Consider the following 27,767-nt stretch of genomic DNA (forward strand, 5'->3'; position numbering starts at 1 on the left):
TGGTTTTGGCTTGCAGGCCACCTAATCATTTGTAGTTCTATCATTTGGATACTTGCTCATTTGCAACTTTGCCACTTGAATTCCATGGACCTTCCCTAATTATTGGGCATAATAGACATAAAGTTCTTTAAAAATGAATGAATGTATACTCAAGTGATATAATCCGTTTAATATAATCATACTTGAGTTTTGTAAAATTATTTGAAAGTTTTTTAAGGAGTTCAAATTGACTGTTTGATGTTTAGAAGGAAAAACATCAAGTACTTAAGATTTTTAATGTTATGATAAATTTATTCAAATGTTTTGAAATTTTATGATATTTAAAAAAAATATTTGAAGGACTTAAAGTTAAATACTTGTTACTTGATAAGCAGCTGATTCAAGTATTTGAATGATTTAAAATATGATAATCGAGTATTAAATGATTAATACAGAGTATTACTCGAGTAACTTATAAAACTACAAAGAACTTTGAAACATTACTTGAGTAGCACTCAAAATTATTCAAGTAACAAGAACAAATTAATTAGTTAATTAAACCATATTGGGAATTTAAGGTTCAAAGTCTAATCTAAAACATTAATTGACAAATCATCTAACTTGGTCAAGTAAATCAAGTTGTTAATCAAGTATCATATCAAAATACTCGAGTAAGAAAATCGCTTGACATATACATTGAATATTCTCAAAAACTTAATCGATGACAAGTCTATTTTAAATCAAGTAAATATATATATTAGTCAAGTAATTCAATTTGTCGAGTAACCAATGTTAAAACAAAAGCATAATCAACCAAGTATATTAAGTGAATCAAGTAAAGTCTTAAAGGTTTATGTTTCTCAAAGATTAATTGACTATTTGCTAAAAATAGTTGAGAATAGTTGATTAATTATATATGTCTATGAAAGACTTAATCGAGTAAAACCATTAATTAGTTGAGTAATTAGTTTTTTAATCAACAAAAATTTGTATTAGTTGAGTAATTAGAGTTTAATCAACTAAGAATTTGTATTAGTTGAGTAAACAGATTTTTAATCAACAAAAATTTGTATCAGTCAAGTAAATTGAGAGCATTAAAAGTTTTAATCAACTAAAAATTTATATTAATTGAGTAATCAAAATTTTAATTAATTAAAAATTTGTATTAGTTGAGTGAACTGAGAGCAACAGATTTTTTGATCAACTAAAAATTTGTGTTAGTTGAGTAATCTAATTTTTATTCAACTAAAAATTTATATTAATCAAGTAATTATATTTTTAATTAACTAAAAATTTGCATTAGTCGAATAAACAAAGAGCATCAAATTTTTTAATAAACTAACACACAAAGTTAGTCAACTAAATATCTTTCTATTACACAAAGAAAATATAACCGTTGGAGCTAAAATTAATGCTATTGTAATTGCTTTTAAAGTTATTTAAAATAATGTAAGACAATTTTCTATTGAATATATGATTAATTTAATTGAGAATACACATACTAAGCACATATATTGTGCAAAAAGAATGCTCTTCATATATATATATATATATACAAAAAAACTAATTTGACCAATTTTTTTTTTCTAAAGAGTTATTAGAGATTTTAGGTGTCTTAAAATTCAAATTCAAGCTCCTATAAATATCATGGGATGCACAAAATAGCGGGGTGCTGGTATGATGGAAAAATCTTCTTGAGAATAATGAAAAAGAAAAGAAAGAGATGAACTGAAAGTCTTAAATTTTTATTGTTCCTATGTTTTTAAGTTTTTCATACCTAAAGAGAGTAGAGAGTTTTTATTGTTTATCACTCATACTTTTTATTTATATTCTTAAGTCCCTTTATCTCTTTCATATTCTTTTAAAGATGGCTTGTTTTGTGAGCTTCTATTCTATTTTTTTCTCTCTCTAACTATTGTAAGGATTAGTAACTTATCCCCATAAAAGGCTTGAAAAAGTTTATAGTCAAGCCTTGCAAAAGCCATTGTAATAGAAGATAGTATCGTCTATTTAAATAGGCATTAAGTTGTGAATTTTCAAAAATTATTTGTAAGTAACTAAGGTAGCGGAGTAAACTGAATTGAGCTTAAACACTCCAAATTTTGTGTGCTTGCCTCTTCTAAATCTCTTACTTTTAATTTTCATATTTTGAATACTTTCAATTCATGTTTACTTCATTGATTTCAAAGTTATAGAAAGATTCAAAATAATTTTTGTATGAGATCTTTTTCGAACCGAAAATATTTTGAAACACCCAATTCATCCCCTTCTTGAATATATATTCGTACATTTTTCAGCAAATTCCAATTAGGATTTCACATCTGGTTATAGTATGAAATCTCTTATGCATTGTTTCCTTTTCGTTACCTTCTCGTGTGCTGTCATTTCTAGTGACAGTAAGGGACCATGTGACACGTGTTGCACATTCACTAGGTGACTTATCCCAGTTAGCAAGTGTGCCGACAAAGCAATGCTGACATGCACTAATACTGATCTAGTCAACACCAGCTTACCATCTCTAGCAAGGGAATTGCTAGAAAATTCAAAATGTGATCACATTGTAAAGAAAATGTTAATATTAGGTGATACATCAGCAATAAATTGAAGTTTGGTAATGAAAGTAGAAATAACCTATAAATATGGTGACGGTGGGTACCTTTGACCCCCAAGATGACAGGATTGATTTGATTGATTATAATTTTAAAATCTAAGTCCTTATGAAGGACCACAACCAAGCCGGTACCATCAATTGCTACTTAGAAATCAAAAGTGTTGCCTACCATCATATATAATAACTTAAACATAACACCACGGGCAGGCACAAAGAAGCAACCGAAGAAGAGAATAGCTGGCAGTTGAGTTTACTAACTACAAATGAGCCCACATATAAAGAGGGGAAAGGAAAAAGGACAATATAATGCCAGGTGACGCCTAGAAATCACAACTTCTTCAGCTACTGAAATGTACATAATTAGTGTAAAGGCCGACTAACTTTGCTCAATCTATTGCCATAGGAGTAATGCGCCTCTTGGCAGGCCTACTCTGCGAGGGGGTTGCCGCTGGACTCGCTGATGATGGCTGTTGCTGTTCTTCAATTTTAACTGCTGCTGCTGGAGCTGGAGCTGCATTTGTATCAACAGTTCTAATGCCATTGTCTGTAACTTCTCTAATCCCTGTATCCTCTGCTTTCTGACTCGAAATGTCGCTCTCCTCCCCCACAACCTTCTTCCCTTCTGAGCAGATTTGTAGCATAAATTTTTCAAGATCTCAGATAATTGAAGTATAGATGGAGACACACAAGTCATCAGTAACTTTACCAGATACAGGTGTTCCTAGTTCATCATTCTCGAATTCTACAAGAGTGCAGTAACCATCTTGAGAGGACAGTGCTAAATATTTTCCAGTAGGTGACCTGTTAAAACAAAATATAAAGTAACCAATCAAGAACTTCAAAGCACGCTTTGATTATTTGGATAAGAATAAAGACAATACCATGTGATGTCAGTTATTGCTGCATAATGAAGTCCAGCCATGATTGCTATTGGCTGAATGCTTTCTGTGTCGTAGATGTATAAAGAATTCAAAGTAGCCAAAGCGAAAACAAGACGATAAGGGAGCTTGAAGAAAGCAGCTGCTTCACACAAAAGAGTTTAGATTATTACATCATAACCAAGTCACCACACACATCCTCTTGTCAATTTTATCACTAGATTTTTTAAGTACCTGGATTTGAAGCCCTCAGCCTAAATGTCACAGGGCAGAAGCGCATTGCAACCACAGGTTTGCTGGCACCGGGGAGAAGTAGAGCAGGCCTGCATGTTAGAGAGGATCATGAACAGAGACACAAGAGAAATACTAACCTATTCTGAACTTTAAATCATTAATCGAATCTGACTCTCAAAAACACACACATATGTTCTGGCCATCTTATATTACAAGAAATCAGGGTTTTGTCCCAAATGACTTTTCATCACGAAATAAAACTGATTATGTTGAATCTGGTAGTACACAATATGATATTTTGAAGCAAATGCCATACCTCGTAAAATCTTTTCTAGAGAAAACATAGCTGGTGTTAACTGGTTCAGATGCAGGTGAGAATCTGTAAGAACCTGTTTCAAGATTCATTTAAATCATTAAAGTTCATAAGAGACTTAAATAAGAGCCTGAATGTTTGTAAGTGTCCTGACAGATGAGACAAGAGCATAGGCTACTTGGACAAAAATCAATAATTGGCAGGTCATAATGGTGTAAGAAAATACCTTCACTGTCTAGGTAACACAACTGAAAATCAGCCCCCCACACATGAAAATTAAATCAAGAAGGCAACAAACTAAAATTTCAGACAGTTGGAGTTGAAATGTTTCAAGAACTTCCTACAAATATAAAAAAGAACCCAGCTTCCCTACTCAAGGCCTAGTCATCACTACACAGAATGGGTAGATTGAAACCACATAATGATGGAGATAATTGCATCCTTATGATCATGTCAAATAAATTTGTCATCACATGCTAGATTTACATGGTAACTGTAAATGAATCTCAGATACTTGTTCTTAAAATCTTATGTCCATTGGCCATGATATCAGAAAGTATATCCCCTTGGTCTAAATAGCAAAACATGAGCACTAAACAAAATGGAAGAACATTAATGATCACTTGCAACCTCAATTGCTAATTTTCACACTCACAGGCACTGGCATACATCTATGCCAGACTACTGTAACACTAAACATGAGAACTTTATCAAAATAAAAACTTTACCAAACTAGATATCTGTCTAGGCCCATACCTGCAGGCACCAGCAAAAATGATCCGTCATGTGACCAGGCTAGCCTTCGGAAGAAAGATGGTAATGTCTCATCATGAAAGAGATGGTTTTTAACTAACTGCAATACATCCATATCCATATCTTATTATCATATCTAAGCAATCAATCTTTGAAGCAGGGAATATGAAAGATTGACTAATTTCTAACCTTAGACTCATCCATCGTTTGAGGCTCCAACTTGGAGACAACATGCTGACAAACATAATTCATCTTCTCACTTCCTTTTGCTCTAGTTTGAGGCTTGTTGACATATATCCGGCAAGTTCTGTCTGAACTAAGTGAAGCAATGTATTTGGCTAATGGGTCCCACGCCACACCTTGAACATAATGGAGATGAGCATCTAAAATTTGATGAACAGAACCTGAGGAAAAGAAATGCAGAGAATGAAAGTACATTAAAACATGGAATTTTGATAAATAAATGCTAGTCATGGAATTTCTTCCTCACCTTTGTTAACATCCCATATAATGCAAGAATTATCAACTGATCCAGAAACAAGAAATGCACCATCAGAAGACCACTCGAGGTCTAACACATCCTTACGGTGAAACCTGCCCAGCAATTCACTAGTAAATGCAGGATTCATAAACTGTTATGGTGAAGTTGCTGTCGTTCTCCTCAAGATGGCCTAATGCAAGAATTACTGATATGTGGAGAGGCGATAAATGCCCTCAAGTAGACAATCACAGATCAGCCTATTCTTTTTTCCTGATCTAACACAAGTGTCTACCAACAAGTAATGTCTGTCACTCATAGTTTCCCTTAAATAGTCATTGTTATTAACCCAGTATGATTTGTTTTTCGGTTGACAAGGAAACCATACAAAACTGTATGGGATTCAATTTAAGAAAAAGCAAGAAACCAATTCCATTGTTTCATCTCAATCCTTACACTTAGGTAGCAAGTGATGCCATTACACTTGCTGATTTTTAGCCTAGATTAATTGACACGTGGCTCAAATTCACCACCTATATAGATGGATGGCATTTGAATAAAATTATCAAGCACAACTAACAATGATTAGACAGTTTCTTCAGACAGTTTATGGCCTAACTTGAAAATCAACAGTTGCCAACTCCTTGAAAAACCAATTTTGTACTCCTATTAGAAGCTAATTAGAATGAAAGGCCTTACGATAATGTCTTGAGAACTTTCCATGCCCGACCTGGATCGGTTACATGTAATTTCCATATAACCAGTTCACCTCCTACATTCAGAAGAAGTCAATGTAAACATGGGGAAAAAATTGGCAAACACAGAATTAGAAAGTTCCAACATTTTTTAGCAAACATAGGAGATCCCAGTGAATTCATACCATCAGCACTAGAGGCAAGGTATTCCCCTGCATGGGTAAAGAGAACATCATTTCCATCTTTCAAAGATAGTATTATTAAACAATACAAACAAACTATAAATCATTTTAGCAATTATATCAAAAAATTATTTTCAGAGAAAACCATTTACTTCATTAAAAGCTTCATATAATCTATGAAATCTGAGAAACAAATGACAGAGTCAATTTAAACTCATTAGTTGTTGAGTTTGTCTTGAATTCTAATTATGATAATCCAATCCAAATTATGGTAGAAGAGAGGATTTGTATACAAAATCCAAAACTCACTCAGTGTTGGATTAAAACCTATCTTATTCTGTCTAATTAAAGAGCCATATATCTGGTTATCAGATTGTCAGGCACACTGTCACGGCCCCAAGGATTGCAATGATAGATTAGTAAATATAGTAGTAGTTAGCCTACTTGCATTGCACAATAATTGTAATTCTCTTTCCCTTTTTTGATTATAGGGCTTTGTCCTTATCTATAGGCAGTTATGCTTATAGTGTACTGCACATGGGTGCATGTGGGAGGCTGTTAGGCTATATATAAGCCACAGCTGATGATGGGAAGGATTATGTTTGAATTGATGAATGAATTATCTGATTTCCCTCTCTGGAATTCTCTCTCAATCTCCCTCCCATTTCCCTCTGCTCTCTCTCTAATCTCTCCCTTTCTCTGTTCAGATTCCCTCTCCTTGCTATTCTGTTTGTAATCCTTTCCTATTTCTTGCTGCATTTTCCTCCCTATCTGTCTAATTCCCCTCTGATTTCTCTCAATTCCAATCCAACCCTAGGCTAAACCCTAGGTACATGACACACCAATTAGTTGCTTAGATAGTGGTGAATTTGGATGTAATAGGGTTATGGAGTTGAGTGAGGTTTATCTCTTGTTGTAAGCCTGATATTCATATAGTGAATTTTGTTTCTTCTGTCTATGGATGTAGGCACATTGTTGAACCAATCTATGCATCTTTGATTTTGATCTTGTGTGGGCATTGCAGAATTTATTTTTCCGTGTTTTGTGGCGATTTTTCCTGCATTGCAGAATTTATTTTCCTGTGTTTTGTGGTGATTTTTTCCCAATAAGTGGTATTAGAGCCCAAATAATTAGAGATTTTGATTTACACAGAATTTTGGAGAAGGTGCATGTCATGAGGAGACCCTTTCCGAGACTTGAACTTAATTTTTCTGCTTAGCTTAATTGCTGTTAGTTATTAGCTGCTGTTGTTTTTATTCCTTAGAGAAGCTGTGTTTTTCTGTTAGGCTTTCTAGAAGGATTCGGTACAGCTAGGCAGGGAATCCCGAGTTTGTTATGGGAGTAGACCCCACCTGGAAGGGAATCTTCCCCAGGCGTGAGCATATATCCGCTTCCCTTTTACTGAGATACATTATGAATGAACAACAGAATTTCTATTGTTTCCTTCTCCATTTCTCTCATTCCCTCTATTCTTATCCTCTCTGTTCTTTCTTTTCTGATTTCTCTCTCTTCTTCTCTTTTTCTTGCTGGATACTGCTTTTGTGCAAGCATTAAACTATCCTAATTCGCATTAGACTAGGATAAGGCGTGTTGTCTAGCCAAGCTGTGACAATCTTGGTATCAGAGCCCATCGGTTCTTGGCGGAGTCTGCAGCTGGTGAAATGGCGGAGGGCACCCGCATGAAGAACTTTGAGACGCAGTTGCAGCAGGTTAGCTCGACTGTGTCGGAATTTCAAGGGAGAATCGACCAACTAGAGATTCGAGGAGAAAGGAACCATGAAGCGATCGTAGCAATGGATCGCAAGCTGGAAGGATCGTTGGCGGGACTAGAACAAAGGTTGGAAAGATCCATGACGAGGCTACGGGAGGACATGCAGCAGTTTATGCTCATGTTTACACACCAGAATACGGTAAGGATGGCTTCTGACTTTCCTCTGCCTGAGAGGGACAACCTAGTTTTACCGAGGAATAGAACGCACAGGAGGGAAGGTACATCTGAGATTGAGGTAGAGCAAGACGAAGAGTTAGAAGGGGTCGTCGGCAGAGAGAGGATTGAGCAGCCTCACGGCCATCCTCTGGGGTTCACCATGCCTAGGATGGAGATACCCGTGTTCGAAGGAGCTAATCCTCAATGGTGGTTGAGGAAGTGTGAGAGGGTGTTCAGCTAGCACAATATACCCAGAGGGCAGATGGTGCCATTAGCCGCTACTTACTTTAATGTAGCAGTGGATGCCTGGTTCCAAGGATGTCTGAGTGTGAGGGGAGATTATACGTGGGAGGAGTTCTCTGAAAAGCTTTGTGAGCGATTCGGAGAGAGGAGCATGGCAGATACGATAGAAGAGTTCAATAAGCTTAAACAAACGGGAAGTGTAGATGCCTATTTGCAGAAGTTTGAGGAGTTAAGATCATTTATGATCGATCACCACTCATATTTCTCTGAGGCTTACTTCGTGTCAAGCTTCTTGAGCGGCTTGAACGAGGAGCTACGACCAATGGTCAAAATGATGAAGCCGAGGACAGTGGAGCAAGCGTCTGAAAGCGCCCAACTGCAAGAGATGTCGGTGGAGGCATTAATGAGGAAGCAGAGGCTGCAACAGCGGGGAGTGAATATCGGAGCCAACCCTGCCGAGGGAAGGAGTTACCCCCGCGAGGCAGCAAGGGGTAACCAAATGATAAAAGGTGCGGGCGGATCAAGCTCGGTTCCTTCTGGGGAACAATTAAGGGAGCAAAGGAGGTTGGCTGGCCTTTGTTTTCGATGCGGTGACAAGTATCACCCAGGACAGCCTTGCAAGAGGCAAATTCTCTCATTGGAAGGAGACGAGGAAGGAAACCAAGAAGAGGAAATAGGTGGAGACAGCAAGGAGGAAGTAACGGAGGACAATGGGGAGATTTCCATTCACACTCTGAAGGGAGTGGCTAACAACAAGATCATTAAGGTGGGAGGACGCTCTAAAGGTAATGATCTTATGATCTTAATAGATAGCGGAAGCACCCATAGCTTCTTGGATGAGAACACCGCAGGAAGGCTGAAGTGTCAACTCACAGGGACTCTCTCTTTGAGTGTAACGGTAGCTAACGGCCAAAGGGTGATGAGTAATTCAGCATGTAACGGGTTCTGTTGGGAAATGCAAGGAGAAAAAATCGAAACAGACCTGAGGCTCCTGCAGCTAGGGGGTTGTGATGTAGTCCTAGGGGTAGATTGGATGAAAGGGGTGAGCCCCATTAGTTTCGATTTTAACAGGATGGAGGTGTCCTTTGAGAAAGAGGGGAGGAAAATGACATTGTCCGAAGGAAAGGAAGTGGGAGTGTGTAAGATGATGTCGGGAAGGAGACTGTAGAGGGCGATCAAGGGAAAATGGGGGCGCTGGCCGCAACTTTTCTCAATCACAGCAGTAGAGGAGGTCCAGCCAGGTCCAGCATTGCAAGAAGAATCGTGCTTAACGGTTAGTATAAACTTAGAAGGGCCCGGACAGGTACGTTACTTAGATCTCCTTAATAGATTGCTGGCTGAGTACAAGGATCTCTTCTTTGAGCCTCAAACACTTCCCCCTACCCGAGTTCATGACCATGCCATCCACCTAAAACCACTAATTGAGCCTGTCAACATCAGAGCTTACCGTTACCCCCCACTCCAGAAAAATGAAATTGAGAAATTGGTGAGGGAGATGCTTAAACAAACCATCATCCAACCCAGCCAAAGTCCCTTTGCTTCCCCTGTCCTTTTGGTTAAAAAGAAAGATGGAACATGGCGGTTTTGTGTGGACTACCGCCAATTAAATGCTATAACCATCAAAGATAAATTTCCCATCCCTTTGATAGAAGACCTGTTGGACGAGCTACACAATACTCAATTCTTTTCTAAGCTGGACTTGTGCTCGGGCTACCACCAGATCTGAATGAAACCCAAGGACATCCACAAGACAGCTTTTAGAACTCATTATGGGCATTTCGAATTCTTGGTGATGCCCTTTGGACTCACCAACGCCCCAGCAACTTTTCAATCCCTTATGAACACCATTTTTGAACCTCATCTTCGAAAATTCATACTGGTATTCTTTGATGACATACTCATTTATAGCCCCTCATTTGAATTACACTTATCTCACCTTAGAGTCACCCTTGATATCCTCCAATCTCACCAGCTATTTATTAAGAGGTCCAAGTGCGCATTTGGCCAAGGGCAGGTGGAGTATTTGGGACACATTATATCCCAAGGAGAAGTGAGCACAGACCCCCGAAAGGTGGAGGCTATGGTGTCTTGGCCAAGGCCAAATTCAGTAAGGGCTTTGAGAGGATTCTTGGGTTTAACCGGGTATTATCGCCGGTTTGTAAGGAACTATGGAATAATTAGCAAACCGCTAACGAAATTGTTGAAGAATGGGGGTTTCAGCTGGGGGCCCAAGGCAGAGGAGGCTTTTGAGGAACTGAAAATGGCCATGAGCAAGGTGCCAGCCCTTGGTCTGCCAGATTTCAGCAAGGCTTTTGTTCTGGAGACCGATGCTAGTGGAAATGGAATTGGTGTGGTCCTGGTTCAGGAGGGAAGACCACTAGCATTCCTAAGCCAAGTGCTTGGTCCTAAACACTTGGAACTCAACATATATGAAAAGGAGTTCCTAGCAGTTCTAATGGCTGTGGAGAAATGGAGGCACTACTTAGAAGGAGGGAGATTTATAATCAAGACTGACCATGAGAGTTTGAAGTTCTTGCTACAACAAAGACTTCAAACACAGCTGCAAAAGAAAGGGATGGCCAAGCTCATGGGGTTGGACTACCTTATTCAGTACCGGAGAGGGAAAGAAAACGTTGCTGCCGACACACTATCAAGGTGCCATGAAGTAGGAAGTTCAGCAGCCATTACCGAAGTGATTCCCCAGTGGTACCTTGAGGTGATTGACAGTTATGATGGGGACGAGAGGCTTAAACCTCTGTTGGAAGGGCTAGCATTGGGGGGAGACGTGGGAAAAGGCTACACATTAAATCAAGGGATGTTGAGGTACCAGGGAAGGATAGTAATCGGGGATAAGGCAAACCTAAAGGAGAAGATATTTCAGGCCTTGCATGCATCGCCCATGGGGGGACACTCAGGAGAACAAAACACATATTTGAGGGTAAGGCGAGTCTTCTATTGGCTGAGGATGAAGCCGGAGATTAAGGGGATGGTGCAAGCTTGTGACACTTGTAAAAGGTGTAAATCAGAGACAGTAGCCTACCCCGGGCTATTACAGCCTTTACCTATTCTTGATCAGGCTTGGTCAAGTGTATCTATGGACTTTGTGGAAGGATTGCCAAGGTTTGAAGGAAAAGATAGCATCTTAGTGGTGGTGGATAGGTTGACCAAGTTTGCACACTTCATTGGATTAACCCATCCATACGCAGCTCAAGAAGTGGCAAGAGCCTTCCTGGATAGGGTGGTTAAATTACATGGGACTCCCAAGACTATAATTTCAGATCAGGATCGAATCTTCACCAGCATAATGTGGCAGGAACTGATGCGATCAATAGGAACGAAGCTGAGCATGTCCACTGCCTATCATCCTCAAACAGACGGCCAAACCGAGAGGGTGAACCAAAGTCTTGAGACCTATTTGAGGTGCATTTGCCTAATGCAGCCCAAGGAATGGCACAAATGGCTAGCCTTAGCTCAATGGTGGTACAATACTTCCCACCATTCCTCCATCAAAATGTCTCCATTCGAAGCCTTGTTTGGGTACCAATCGTCAGTTATACCTGCAGCAGAAGGCGAATCTAGGGTAGCTACGGTGGATGATTACTTGCGAAGGAGGAGAGAGGTGACACAACAGCTGAAGCAGGAATTGGCCTCAGCTCAGAACCGCATGAAGCAGTTCGCGGACAGAAAAAGGAGCGAACGAGAGTTTGAAGTGGGAAACAAGGTATATTTGAGGTTAAAATATCCTCACCTCAAGTCCCTCACTCAGAAAAGGGTGACCAAGCTCAGTCCTAAGTACTATGGGCCGTTTCCTATCGAGGCCAGGGTGGGCAAAGTGGCATACCGACTTCGGCTACCAGCAAGATCGCTCATCCACCCGGTATTTCATGTATCTCTTCTTAAGAAGGCAGTGGATGAGCAGCCTGTCAGTTCAATCCTACCAACCATTCTCATGGAAGTCAGGCAAACCGTGGAACCCGAGGCCATTCTAGAGCGAAGAGTGATCTACAGACATGGGGCTCCATTCATGCAAGTGTTGGTTAGGTGGCAAGGAAGACCCCCGGAAGATAGCACCTGGGAGTATCTACCGATCTCCTCAAGCAATTTCCAAGAGCCGTTAATCTCCTCAGCAATTCTTGAGGACAAGAAAATTGTTAAGGCGGGGGAAATGTCATGAGGAGACCCTTTCCGAGACTTGAACTTAATTTTTTTGCTTAGCTTAATTGCTGTTAGTTATTAGCTGCTGTTGTTTTTATTCCTTAGAGAAGCTGTTTTTTCTGTTAGGCTTTCTAGAAGGATTCGGTACAGCTAGGCAGGGAATCCCGAGTTTATTATGGGAGTAGACCCCACTTGGTAGGGAATCTTCCCCAGGCGTGAGCATATATCCGCTTCCCTTTATTGAGATACATTATGAATGAACAACAGAATTTCTATTATTTCCTTCTCCAATTCTCTCATTCCCTCTATTCTTATCCTCTTTGTTCTTTCTTTTCTGATTTCTCTCTCTTCTTCTCTTTTTCTCGCTGGATACTGCTTTTGTGCGAGCATTAAACTATCCTAATTCGCATTAGACTAGGATAAGGCGTGTTGTCTGGCCAAGCCGTGATAATCTTGGTATCAGAGCCCATCGGTTCTTGGCGGAGTCTGCAGCTGGTGAAATGGCGGAGGGCACCCGCATGAAGAACTTTGAGTCGCAATTGCAGCAGGTTAGCTCAACTGTGTCGGAACTTTGGTCTTTTGATACACAAACACGACCAAGATGAGTTGTGGTGATGGCTAGATTTGATTTGGGTGATGTTTTGATCTGGGTTGATCTATTAGCTATCTAATCGGTTTTGATTTGCCGACTCAGTTTGGGTTGTTCCAATTTAGATTTGACCCAGTTTTGGTTTGAGCCATTGAGATTTGATTCAATAAGGGCTCGTTTGATGCAACCTAGTTTGGTTGTTGGATTCACTGGTCCAGAACCTATTTTAGGGCATATTGGAGAGGGTTGAGTTTTTGTTTATTTCACCATGCTTAGGGAATTCAAGCCATTCTGGAGATTGTCAAGATTGTCTTGAATTTCCAATTGTGATAATCCAACCCAAATTATGATAGAGATAGGATTTGTGTACCAAATCCATAACTCGGTTTTGAATTTAAAACCTATCTTATTCTGTCTATCTATAGAGCTGCATATCTGATTATTAAATTGCAGCAAGGCACACCAATTAGGGTGCTACTTAGATAGTGGTGAGTTTGGGTGTAACAGGGTTATGGGGTTGAGTGTGAGAGATTTATCTCTTGCTGTAAACCCAATATTCACATAGTGAATTTTGTTTCTCCTTTGCTCGTGGATGTAGGCACATTGCTGGACCATGTTAAATCTGCATGTCTTTGATTTTGATCCTGTGTGGCATTGCAGAATTTATTTTTCTGGGTTTTGTGGTTATTTTGTCCGACATTAGTATTTTATACTAGATTGGCTGGAGTCTCAAGAAGTTAAGACAAAAAGCTTTTAGATTTCATTTGACCTAAGTAAATTCTGAGATTATTACTATTAGAGCCATGTAATGAAGAAAAGCTAAGAGCAGATGAACTCTGAACAAAACTCATACAATCAAGCAAAGAGGGGACTCCATGTGGAAGCTGTAAACCAGACTACAATCCCCCAGGGAGCTTAAGTTTCTCAATTATAAGGGTGAAAGAAGAGTTGGTACTTTGTCACATCCCCCTCTACGAGTTGTGAGGCACTTAATGGTACCAGAGCAAGATTCTGAGGATAGAGCTAGAGAAGGCATAGATAGAACTAAGTCCCCCTAAGTCCACTGAGTAAACTTGAGGTCTCAAAATAGAGTTACCTATATACCTGAGCATTTAGTTGAGATTCTTATTGAATGGTTTAGGATGCTCGTAGCTGCTTTCAGAAGGGACTATCATAGAATTCTGTCACGATCCTAGGATTTAGCCTAGGAATAGAATGACAATCGGAGGAGCTGATGGAATAGAATGAAAAACAGAATATTGGGAGGAAGAAATGGGGGGAAATTAGAGAGAATTGAGGGGGAGCAGTAGAGAGAAATGAGAGGGAGATTTGAGAGAATTCTTAGAGAGAGAATGAGAGTTTTCAATTATCAATTTCAGCATACCCTCTCCTCTTACAATGGGCCTTTTTATAGGCCTTAGCTAGCTCCTTAACTAATTTCTAACAGCACCCATGTGCTCCTAACAAACACCCAAATATCTCCTAACAAACTAATATAACTAATTACATTATTGCCCTTCTAATTACCCTTGGGACATGACAAATTCATTATTGGATAATTTTAATGGATTACATGTTGGTTATATTTACCAATTGATGATGGATAATGAACTAGAACCTTAGCATAAAAAACAATTAGGATGTCTAATTGTTTGGAGACCTTGTGAAATCATACAATCTGGTAAGCTGAAATTTTATTTGGAACTTTTTTTTTTTGCCAATCAAATTTTCTTTGGAACTTTTTGAAAAATTACTTGAAGACTTTTGTTTCTCTACGTCTAATTATTATAGGATGTCTAATTTGGTGACAAAAGTAAGCTGAATTTTATTGAGTAGAAAAACAAGACAACTATTGAGTCTGAGGTAAATTTTTAGGCATGTTTCAAGGATGAAACGTGATTCAATGAGGGGAGAAATTGTAACACCTGAATTTATATATATATATATATATATATAGTTTCAAAAGGAAATAGGATTTCTGAAGCCATTATAGATTAGTATAATTTAATCAAAATTTTGAAAAGATTGGGAATTGAGTTCAGATGCTAAGTGGAGATTGAAATGAGATGATTATCATAATTGTGAAGGGATTAGGATTCAAGGTTTAAAATTGGGGATGAATTAGAAAAAGATACAGATATTGATTGAAGAGGATTTGATAAGGATAAGGATAAATTAGAAGAAAAACACATGTATTATCTAATTAGGATTTGTGAAGAATTATGATTAATTGGAGAATTAGAAACAAAAGGGGAAATTGAATCCAAAACCAAAGAGGTATTGGATGAATCTAAGAAGCTTAAGAATATGAGCTTAGAGGAGGACTAAATCATCAAACTTTGAGCTATGAGAATCAGTGAGAAGCAAAGTTGCTCGATATTTGTGGATTTTCTCTACAAAGGGATGAAGTGGTCGTTATTTCTGCTGTGGTACATGTTTTGAAATTTATTCACATTCATGATTGAAAAATTATTTTGACATGATATAAATTCTCAATCCTGTTACTTGACATACATACAAGAATTGTTGATTTCAAAACAAATTGAGAATGTGGAATGGAGAAATTGTATTGAGAAACACGAAAAGATTTTTATGAGTGGTTATACAATGTTGTGAACTTGCGCATTGGTAGGCTCCAAGAACTAGGATTACCAGCTAGATCCAAGAAGAGTACTAGATTACCTTGTGTATTAGGGAATCTAGGAACTAGGGGTATTGGCTAGATTCAGGAACAGTATTGGATTACTTTGTACATTGATGAACTCCAAGAAGATAGGGATATCAGCTAGTTATTGGCTAGAACCAAAAAGAGTTTTCCCCTCTTTGCATCGATGAATCTAGGCTATATTTCCATTGAAATATTTATGGAGATGATGACTTATACTGTGTAAATTTGATAGATAAACCGTGTGAAGAAGTTACATGAATTGATTCTTTTGTTGATACATCTCATTGCATGGGAAATGTTTGCTAATCTTTGATACACGTTAAAGTTTAGTCCATAATATTAGATTGAACTCTCTAAACTATGTTACTCTAAAAACATGGTAGCTTAGGTGATGACACTTCATTCTATATATATCTTAAAACACTGGTTTACCTCAAGAACACGAAAAGAAAATACTAGGAGACACAAAAAGGAAGAACATAAAGCCTTCATCTCACATTAGGAGACAAAAATATCAAGCCATATGCTTGAGATCCTAGACCTGTGAAATAGATCAATACTTTCCCCGCTACAAATATGTAACCACCACCACGGCAGATTATTCAAAGCTAATACAACAACAAGAATCACAAGCCTTTATCCCACTCGGTGGCAACTGTAAAAAGCTAATTAAAAAAAAAGGGTGAACCCGGTGCATGAGGCTCCTGCCTGCATTGCATAATTCATGTAATTGCAATGACTAGCCTTTTTCCACCTTCTTGTCTACATATTTCTTGCAGTCTGGGGACAGTTTGGTCAATAACATTTTATGAAGAAATGAGTTAGCAAACAAAATGTGAAGCTTGTTAGATCCTGAGCCAAAAACTGTATCAAAAAGAATTTGCTCCTCAGTTAAAACTATGTAAAAACTAAGAGTTTTCTGGAAAAACTGGATCTCCTTTTGAGTCCTTTCTCATTTTTATGCATCTCCTTTTGGTTGCTAGCTTTGAATCCCCCCCTTCCAACCACACCACACACACACACAAACTGATGCCAAAAGCCAGCAGCAATTTGTTCATGAAAAATTCATATTGCCTTCAGCAAAGCTTTGTATAGACAAAGGTTCCACGAATCAAGTGGCAGTAGATATGTTTGATGATTTCATGATAAACTGGAGTTGCTGTTTTGAACGACAATTGTATTCTCTGAATGCACAGGAGAAGGAACAGATTGAGCATATGCAAGTTCAGATTGCAGCAAAATGCAACCAAATAATTTCCAAGCAAGCAGAGTATGACACAGTATTCAACTTTAGTAGATGATTGAAAACTCCAATTATGTTTCTTGCACTTCCATGAAATCAAAACATTGCCGAGATACATGCACCAACCTATTTTAGAACGATGTGTATCAGGGCACCTAGCCCATCCACGTCACTATAGGTAGCAAGTACAAGAGGGAAGTCAATAGGGAAAACATAAGCAATGTGTAGACCCTAGAAGATATCCCAAAATTCAGTAGAAAAAGGCCATGTGAAGATCTTGAGGAAAGACATCAATTGACTGACTTGATAAATTGTGTAAGAAATCTCTAGCCAAGTTACAAGTAAATAGAAAAGGCTACCAAAAATTTTGCAATACAGTGCGGGGCTAGGAAGAGGATTACACTTTGGTTTAGAAAAAGACCTTAAGTAGAAATATGCACCTCTAAGCCTATAAATAATTTAGGGACCCAAGATCTTTTTCATATGACAGTAAAATGGACCCTAAAGTTGATCAACTAAAGATGAATGAGTGATTGCATCATGATGTCATCTGCACGGGAAGGAGGACAACAACATCCATAGACATCATGTATAGACACAAATGATGGCTTTGCAGTTTTGCACAAAAAAAGTGCTAGAAGTTTATATCTAAACTTTTTAAACTCTAGGTGTTTGCTTTGATCCACAAAGTGTAACATCCGAGATTTTTAGACTCAAATGTGATGTAATACTCAAGATTTTTAGATTTAGATAATTGAGGAAATAGATATTTCAAAGGATTATGAAAGTCTGGTGATAAAATCTCAGTTTTGAAACAGGGGCAAAATTGTAAATATTAAAGTTGGCCAAGGTGGTATTCTTGAAATCTTGTAACCAAACCATTGGGGTAATGAACCGGGCCAACTAAACCATTTGAGAGTCATGATTGCGGATCTCAAATAATAATCCATTTCAACTTTGGATTTTAAATGGATTTTAAATCTAGATTTGGATTTCAAATATTATTAAATATAGCTTTGGATTTAAAATGGATTTCAAATCTAACTTTGGATCATTTTGAAGTCCAAGTCCAAGTCTTTTGCGTAGCCACCAAGATTTCTTAACCTCCAAGTTTGGGACACTTGGCCTCAAACTATTGGTCACACATGGAAGGTAATAATGAGGCCTCATGATGATGGGACACATGGCACCATTTGATAAGAACACATGGATAGAAATGATTATATGGGACACATGACACCATTTGAATGGAAATACATGGAAGTCATGATGAGTCCCAAATAATTATTGTAACACATGGCAGGTAATGATTTGTCGGGAAATTCTATAAATAGGACCTTTGGGTTGAGTTTTGGGCATTCCAAATCATTCGAAGCCAACTTTATGCCATATTGAGAGGAGGAAGGTGAAGAGTGTGTTCTTGAGAGAGAGAGAGAGAGATTCTGCAAGAAAAACGAGGGAAATCGGTGAAGGAACAAAGGAGATACGAGCCTCGCCAGAGAAACAGAGTGTCGCTAGAATCTAGGCCTGAATTACTGGAAAACAGTGAGGTAAGTCCAGTTTATATTCTTGTAGAGGGACGAAAGAGGAGTATGTAGGAAAAAACGACAGTCAAATCAGAGTTAAATGAGGGAGATATGGCCGAAAAACCAAAAGGGTGCTAAGCTGTTGCGAAAATTAAGGGTGGCGCGTGCCGTTCAGCCGGGAGGGGCTACGTGTGAAGACGCGTGAGCCACCTTCTGTCGGCGCGTGAGGGCGTGTGACATCCCCTTTTCCCCTGAAATTTCAAGTATCAACCCCTTATTTAATTCCCTACAATCTTATGTAAAATTATTTTAGGTTTAGTTCATGAAAATATGTATTTTCTGCAGAAAAACAAACGCGGTAAGGTGTGAAGCCTTGAACATTCAGATCTCATCTAACCAAGTTGAGATAAGTATTGTAACACCCGATATTACCGGTGTTAAGAGAAGAAGAAAGGAAATGAGAAACTTCCAAAAATACCCTTGAGAAGGTGATGGATCCTTGAGAATGAGGGTGCCCCATGAGAGGGGCATTTCGGTAATTTGGATAAGTGAAGTCCAATAAAGGGTATTTTGGTAAATTAAAAATAATTCTTAGGTGGAATTAAGCATGAAGTGAATTAATTTCCTATTTTTGTATTTATGTGGAGATAAGTGGGATTAATAATTCATAAAAGGCATTTTAGTAATTTGGAGTGAAATTCCATAAAGGAATTTAATTATGGAAAATAAGAAAAATGGAGAATATTCAATTATTTGAGAAAATAATAAATTTTCCCTATATTGGTGAATAAATGTGGTGATGCCATATGGATGGTGGAGATGGAAGCTAAGCTTAATGTTTAAAGGTGACACTTGGCAAGCTCTTGTCCAAGTTAATGGGAGATTTAAATAAATGCAAAAGAAATGATAATTGGTCTTGTAAGCATTTAATGAGAGGCATGATGGTGTTAGATTAAAGGGAAATCCAAAAAGAAATGAAATTAGTCATGCATTAATGGTGGAAAATAGTCTTATTAATTTAAATGAGAAAAAAATGAAAATTCAAGGGATGAGATTAATTCTTGGATTTGGAAAGTGATATACGGCCACCATTAAATCTTAGAAGTTGGCATGGATTGCCAAATGGGTGGAGAGATTTTAAAGAGAGATGATTGGAAGGTGGAGATCTAATCTCCAAAATAAATCAAAGGCTAGGAATAAAACCTAGCAAAGCACATGGATTGTGCTTCCTTTGGATGGCTAAGATCTTGTCTTGTAAAGTGAACTAAAATCCAATGGTGGATATTAAGCAAGACCAAATGCCATGGATTGTGTTAGTTTGGAGGGTGAGGATTTATTCTCACCAAATAAATCCAATGGCTAGGATTTATTCTTGAAGTGGAAAAATTGGGTATAAATTGGCAAGTAAGGAAGACTTGTCTTCCTTTGGCCATTTGAAGAAAGAAAGAAGAAATTGGAAGAAGCTTTCCAAGGAGAAGAAAAGAGAAGAAAAGAAGGAAAGGGAAAAAAGAATAACAAGAAGGTAAGTATTATTCCCTTTGGCAGTGTTAACTCTTTTATTTCTCTTGATGGGGGGCTTAGTTTCTTTAAAATTTGTATCAAGGATCTCTTAAGGAGAAGAGTTGGAAGGAAGCTAGGAAGAGTTAAAAGCTTCAAGGAATGGAAAGAGGTAAGGGATGGCCCCATGAGAGGGTGACCTTGCAATGTGTTGTAAGTATGATTCATAAATGTGTATGTTGCATTTTGCATGTTCTATTGTGTACATGAGACCTATGGCCATAGGGTAGTTTGGGAACATGGTGGGAATAGTGGGTTGATGCCTCTAACCTTGGTGGGTTATGAGGGCAAAGAGACCTAACCATACTTGCATGCATTTGGCATCATATAATCTTGTTATGTTCATATTTACTTTGCATTACACCCTTATTGAGCTTTGAGCTCATGAGGTTTTTACCTCACATATAGGTTGCCAAGTAATGGGGAAGCAAGATTTTGGATGGAGAGCATGGAAGTTGCATGGAGAGCACTTCAAGAAATGTATTTTGTTAGTTTTGGCTTGATTGAAGCCTAAAACGTTAATATATTCTTATTTTGATGTATGTTGTGTAATCATCAAGGTGGTTGTGTAAGCCTTATTTATGGAAAAATGGAGGCAAATTTCTATAATTGTGATGTGTATTTAATGTATTTATATTCTGGAAAATAGGGGTTTAAAAGCCAAGAAAAAAAAATGTGAAGAAGGCAGCAACTGCAGCAGCCAAGGCCCGGAGGGGGCCACAGTAGGCAGCGGGGGCGCGCGGCAAGCATGCGCAGCTCGCAGCCAGCGCATCATGGGGCCCCAGGCGTGCCAGCAGGCCCTCTGGCCAATTTTTTTAAAAAAATTGGAATTTTTGGAATTTTTGGGGCATTTCTTAATTGATTTTGGGCCGCGGAGGAATTTTCAAAATAAAGAGATTTTTCGGGCATGTTTTTGAGATAAATTCCGAATTTATGAAAAATTGAAATTTTGAGTTTTTCCTCCAAAAATGTGTAAAAATCAATGGGTTGATGAAATGGTGATTGTTATGGAGCCTGGTAGAATTCTTGGAAAGAAGAAAAATTAAAATAAATAAGAAAATGGCGATTGGGCATCTTAATGAGATTTTTTGCCAAGTGCGGTGTGGTTAAAGCCCAATTCTACTAGTAAATCTTGGAGTTGAGGGAAGGGAAGGACGAAGCCTAATTCCCACCTAGTGCGTTTCGTATTGAAACATAGTCCGCCTTTCACAAATGGTCGAGCAGGTGAGTAATTCAGGTAATTGTTCACGAGTGGCACCCATAAGTGGGAACGGGGCCTCACAAGTACACTATGAACTATCTACGATGTTTAAGCACGCTCATGGATCATGTTTATGTGGTCCCTCATGTTATGTTCCAAGCAAGTTTCATGTTCTTAAGCAAGTTACGGGACTGGGGTTTAGTAGCACTACGCACGGAGGTTCTTACCCCTGCAAGTTGGTAGAACCTATCGTGTCCCCTTATATTATACGTTCATGTTTCAAGTTCATGTCATGACATATTTAAATATGCCTGATGGTTCTCTTGTACTTACTAAGATTTGCGTAATCTCATCCCTTATGTTCCCCCCCCCCCTCCCAAGGTGATCATGAATGAAGAGATCGGGACGTGGACGTGGAGCGTGGTGGCTCTTTAAAAAGAATTTTCAATAATTGAAATCTTGTCTCTCTTTTTGTTTTAGAAAGATTTTTAGTATTAAAACTCTTATGATATATGTACACTATTGCTACATCGTGTGTCCTTAAAGCTTATATAAGTTTATGAAAAGGCCGAGTCTTATTTTAAGTCCGAATTTCTTGGTATGGATGCTATTGTTACAGGGCATATTTGCCAAGTTTTTCTTTCTTCTATTGAAGCCATGTTTTCAGTATCAAACTTTATATTTACCCGAAACATGCTTTGAATTTTATTATGTCTGAAACCTTACTTAAGTTTATAAAAGTCTTACTTCTTAAGTTTTTTTGCGCTAAACCTTGAAGTTCATATGAATATTATTACTATTAAGCATGATTTTAAGTTACGGGTGTCACACAAAGAGACTTTCTCAAGCACAAGTTGTTAGTTTGGGAAGTAATTCTAACACCAGGATGAAGATGCATAAAAATTTCTTCCTTGAGGTCCCCGATAAGAAATGCATTTTTCACATCCATTTGATGAACTTGTGAGGCAGCTATACCCTATAGCAATATATTGTAGTCATGGAAATCTAGAATTCGTGTAGTCGACCCCACATAGTGGGATAAAGGCTGGATATGTTGTTATAGTACAGATCATATTATGTTGCCAAGGGCCACAAACTTTTGCCTTATATCTATCCATTGATCCATGAAATCGTCAGCAAAAACAGCCTTTGGACATTATAGAAGACAGGCATGAAACTATCTCCCGTGTATCATTATTAAAGCATTGTGTTCCAATTGCATTACTTTTTGCCAACACTCATGCCTCACAACCTACATATAGCAATGGATAGGAATAATGGACAATGTAGCAACTAAAGATGTGGAAGAGTTTCCATACCTCTCTTATGAATGCGTTTAATATGCTTTAGCTCACACTATAAGGCACAAAAAGTGGAAGGTTATCATGAACAAATAGAAGATGCCAGATTGAGACCTCTAAACCCTCCCTACAATCCATTGAGACCCTAAAACCAATGCTCCCACCAGTTTTTACAACACAAGACTATCTGTTGCCAAAATGAAGAAGAAATGCACAAAGGATCACCATGCTGAATCCTTTTTTCTTTTCTTTTTTTTACTTTTCTCCTTAAATACAAGTTAAAGGGAAATTCTAACAGAAAAATATATATACGAATCAAAACTTCCTTATGTAACAAGAAAACCAAAATGAAGTCCATCTTCTTCAGCTCGTGTAGCAAAAGAAATCTATGCTTTACCCTTCTTGACATTATGCTTGCATTAAATCCTTCAGTATACTCAATGCCAGAGTCCATGAGTTTATTAGCTACTACTCAAGTCACTGGTAAATCTTAAAGAAATCTATATATTTCATGAAAAGAATGACTCGTGCAGAAAAACCAGGTATGTGCTCACAACATATTAAAATACAGATGTTGACTACTATATATTCCCTCTATATATCCACAGGGGAAAAAGGTGAACACACTCTGACTTCACAATATTGAATACCATCAACTTTCATTGGATTCTGAATATTCAGTGTGAAAACAAAAGACGAATCAGCCATGAACAGGTTCTTTGAGTCAGCAGGTACAATCTGCCTCTTCGATCCATTTTCCAATATCATGGTCATAAACACTCCCCCTCCCCTCCCCTCGCCCCCCCCCCCCCCACCCCCCCCAAAAAAAAAAAAAAAAACACTTGCACACACCTAGCAATATTGGTTTTAGCAATGGTCTCTCATGGAGAGTGTATTAACTTGTTTATGTCATTATCATCCCTTTTTAGGACAGTAGAGGTCTTGGTAGCTCCCCCTCATGGGCCTTTGTCCAGGTTCCTTGGCCTGTTAATGGAATTGGTAATCAGGGTGGTCAGATTTTGCCCACTGTTTACTCTTTGAATGCAGAGTGCAGAGCTGGTGATTGGGTTAATAACGAGCTGAATTACAAATTTATTACCCTGTCAGATCCTAGGTTGCTTGTGATGTTTGAACCCTCCTCTTTTGTTTGTTGGGTGTTGCATTTGTGGATTGTTATGATCTATGTTATTTCCTTTTCTCTCTTTGTACAATCCTTTGGGAGCAGCTCCTTAGGATCTGGATTCTGTAATGCCTTTGTATAGGTTGTCAACGTCTTTAATGTTTACTTAGCGAAAAAAAAAAACAGAAACACAAAAGTTGAATCTTGAGTAGTTGTAATAAGAGTATACGTGCATAAAACATAGTTACCAAGACAAGAATAATTTGAATTTCTAATTCTGGTGTGTTCCATTAGTTATCCAAGTTAGCTTCTATGGAACTACCGTTGTCCTCAACATAACAAAGTAAAATAATAATCCATAGCTGAATAAAGGTGTTCCTTACCTGAAGGTGAGAAGCGAAGAGCGTTCACAGCAGAACCATGGTAAGCAAGGCTACTCTCATAAGAAGCAGTGGGGATTTTCTTTCCCACTTCACTTGAATTAATAATCCATAGCTGAATTTGCAGTTTAACACAATAAAAATAAGTGCAATACCATTTCAGAAAATGCAGCAATATCAAAAGAACATTCCATTTGAGCAAGAGAACAGTAACAATTTCAGTGAGAAGCAGATTCAAGAGACATAGATCCCAACAACTCATACCTGAACACAAGACAGGATATACTTGAGTTTGGGAAGCCTTAATTATAAACTAATAACAACAACAACAACAACAAACAACAAACAGAGCCTCAAAATTCCACCAGGTGGGTAGGGCTACATGCATTCGAACTCATCAGTCCTCTAATAAATACTCAAAAATGACAAAGAAACCAACCCATAATATCAAAATCATAAAACAAACATAACCAATCAACAGAAAATATAGTCTCACGGACGAATTAGAAAAAATCTACCATTTTTATTTCGACAAAGACGAACTAGAAGAAGCGTTCATTAGCGCAAAACAAAGAGCCCATAACACAGGTCAAATTAAAAGGCCAAATAGAGCGTTGACACAAGAAAAGGGAATTACAATAGAAATTGATGGGCCCTGAACTTAACAAATAAACGGACAAATGTTGAGCAGAGGAAAGAGGGGAGAGGCGTAAAACCTTGACGTCGAAATCGGCGCCGCCAGTAGCGAGAATCCCGGAGGTAGGATGAAAATCAAGGGTTAGGACGGGCTTAGTGTCGTGCCAATTGATCTGAACAGTGCCACCGCGCATTGCCGAAGGCTCTGTAACAGTTTTAGGGATTTGAGAAGAAGAGAAAAGGGGGAGGTGAGCTAGAGAAGAGAGAGAGAAGAGGGATGGGCTGATCCTTGTTGTTTTGGCGGGAAATCAACAAGACCTCTTCATTGCTCTCCCATCCCATCTATTATATCTATGTATATATATGTACGACGCGTCTTCCCCCCGCCGCGGTCACGCCCCCTTTCCGACCCTCCCTCCCTCACTCAGTCACTCACTCAACCAATCGTACCTTTTTTACTATTCACAATTGGAAATCCTATTTGTGTAACATATCTATGATGCACGTTTTTTAAATATTTTTATTTTTAAAAATGTCAAAAAAAACTAAAATATATTTTTTATAATTTTAAAAATATTTTAAAACTGTTTCATAATATTAAAAAAATATTAAAAATGCATTCCTGATTTAAAAACTGATTTCCACACTTTTTTAAAACGTTTATGTTTCTAAAATGTCAAAAAAACCCAAAAAAAGGTTTAAAAAACATTTTCGAGCCATTTCTATCATTTTAAAAACCTTTTGGGATCATTTCATAATATTAAAAAATATCATAAATGCATTTCTAATTTAAAAACCTATTTCTTTCACGAAGAAATTAGAGACAGAAAAATTTTTATTTTTAACTCAAAATTTTTAAATTTATTGTTTGTTCTTAAAAGTAAGTAAATTTTTAAATTTATTATTTTTATTATATTTGATTATTTTCTTTTTTTAAAATTTATTATTATTTTTAATTAATAAGTCATGGTTCATAAATGATAAACTTATATTTTTGTTTGTTTGAATATATTATATAATTTATGTTTATTTTTTTATTAAATGATTATTTTTTTAATTTTTTATACTAAAAATTATATTTACAAAAAGACCCCTATATTTTTTTATTTACATTTTTTTCGGCATTTTAATTTCCTATTTTTTTTGAAAAATGTCGTTTCTCATTTCTATTTGGTATCGTGTTTGTAACGCCCCACTTTTCTTTTCTCCAAACATGTATATAAAGATGCATGATGATGTTAGCATCCATAAAATTATCAAAAGCATTTATGGAAGCCTTTACTGACAGAAGTAAAGGATCGAACTTGAAAATTTTTAAAAATCCAAAAGCTAGACAATCAAGTCTCCCACTATATGCTTTTAACGTAAAAATAACATGACAACCCCTTAAACAAAATAGGGATCAAGGGATCATTTAGACTATCTTTTTACAACAATTAAAACTCACACTAAAGTCACATGACAACGTTTTTACAATTAAAACGTAAAGAAGCTAGCTATCAAATGACCACTTTATTTCTTTTCCTTTGGCTCGACTCTGGGGCACCTATTACGACTAACCCACTTGGAACTTGAATGTTCCAGGGGTATGAGACACTCAAATTAGACAGTTATATCTAAGTGAGTGCAGAAAAAAGAGAAAGCATGTGTGTAAAAGAGTTATGCAAAATGTCATGAAATCGCTTGTGTGGAAGTGACGCCGAGGTGTTGCAATCACCCCCGCTGATCCATCATGTTCTCACATCTCCTTGACCTTTCACCAATCTAACATGAGATTCTGACTTCAACTAACCACACACACCAAGTGATGCATGATAAAGAAAGAGAAAATGCTTGGTTTAAAGGAAAGTCATGCTTATGCAAGTAATCACCCCTACCCATGTGAAGAAAAAATGTTCGGTATGTAGCACAAGGATGCAAGAAGCATTCACCTTGCTGGTTTGGAAGCATTAAGGCATTGTTCATAGGGTTCAGGAATATTTTTTTGCAAAAATAACATACTTTTGTATCTCAAACCTAAAATATTTTTACATAGAGTTCTAGGAATAAATTTAAGGATCAAATCTGCAAAATTTTGGGTCAGAAGGGCCCTACACGCACCCACACGCACTGGGGGAAGGACCCCCACACGCTGCACTCACAGCAGGCAGGTGGCGCGTGAGCTGCATGCGCCACCCCTCTATTTTGACCTCTTGATGTTTTTCGGCCCGTTCTCCCTCGTCCAGACTTCGATTTGACCCCCGTTTGAACCCACTCGACCCTTATTCAATTCTCTACTGAACTACGGAAAGAAATTTAACTTACCTTTCTATTTCAATGCTGATTCACTCCTTTTATGGTAGCGGTCCAAATTTTCCAGCGAAGTATTTTTCCACCTCCTTCTTTGGCAAAGTTTCTCCTCTCAAACTCACCACATTTTTCCTCTTGTTTAATGGTGAGAATGTCCCTTCTAAAGGCTTAATATTTATAGGCATCCTCGGCCAATCCGGGTGTTCCATGTGTCGCTTGGATAAATAGGTCATCATTGCTTCCGTAGGATTGCGTCACGTGTCCCTAGAGATTTGTGTTTTTTCATACTCTTGCGACAAGTGTTCCTTGAGATGTGTGCCACCACATGCTTAATTTGATTTTTAAGATTCCCCATCATTGCTCATGATTACATTTCCAACCATAAGTTAGCTCATTTAGTTCTCTTAACCACTTAGTTACAAGATATTTTAAACTTCTTACAAATAAGTCCTTAGCCTAAAACTTCTTTGCACTTATATCACTTGAGCCCCTCAAACCTTTCAAAATCCCTTAAGATGATGCCTCCTCGCGGTAGTCTCCATGATCTTTTAGAAAATCCTTCATTTGTTCCTCAGCGATTACCCAAGAACTTATATCAACCGTATCCTTCGACTTCCAAGGAAACGCTTTACTTCTTGAACAACAATGCCTAAAAAAACTTCAGGTATTACAGTGTTTGTTTTCCTTTTCTATTTCTGTGCAACATAGAGACTATCACTCTTTTGAAAATTTAATCTCAAAATATTACATTTTTTAATCTTATTTCAAAAATACTATTTTCCCTCTCATTTGTGTGTCACACCAGACAA

General features: G+C 37.7%; 1 protein-coding gene across 1 annotated transcript; it reads right to left on the bottom strand.

The window, feature by feature from the left end:
- Positions 1-2,735: 2,735 nt before the first annotated feature.
- LOC127804754 (chromatin assembly factor 1 subunit FAS2) lies at positions 2,736-25,090 on the bottom strand. The gene is made up of 12 exons (XM_052341730.1): positions 24,750-25,090; positions 24,037-24,148; positions 6,127-6,153; positions 5,946-6,018; positions 5,259-5,362; positions 4,958-5,172; positions 4,772-4,868; positions 4,019-4,091; positions 3,703-3,791; positions 3,472-3,610; positions 3,297-3,391; positions 2,736-3,212 (listed from the first exon to the last, which is right to left on the bottom strand). Exons 1-12 carry the CDS (start codon positions 24,861-24,863, stop codon positions 2,977-2,979), a joined length of 1,374 nt encoding a protein of 457 aa, XP_052197690.1. The 5' UTR covers positions 24,864-25,090; the 3' UTR covers positions 2,736-2,976.
- Positions 25,091-27,767: the final 2,677 nt, after the last annotated feature.

This window comes from Diospyros lotus, chromosome 6 (assembly GCF_014633365.1).
Source record: "Diospyros lotus cultivar Yz01 chromosome 6, ASM1463336v1, whole genome shotgun sequence".
NCBI lineage: Eukaryota > Viridiplantae > Streptophyta > Magnoliopsida > Ericales > Ebenaceae > Diospyros > Diospyros lotus.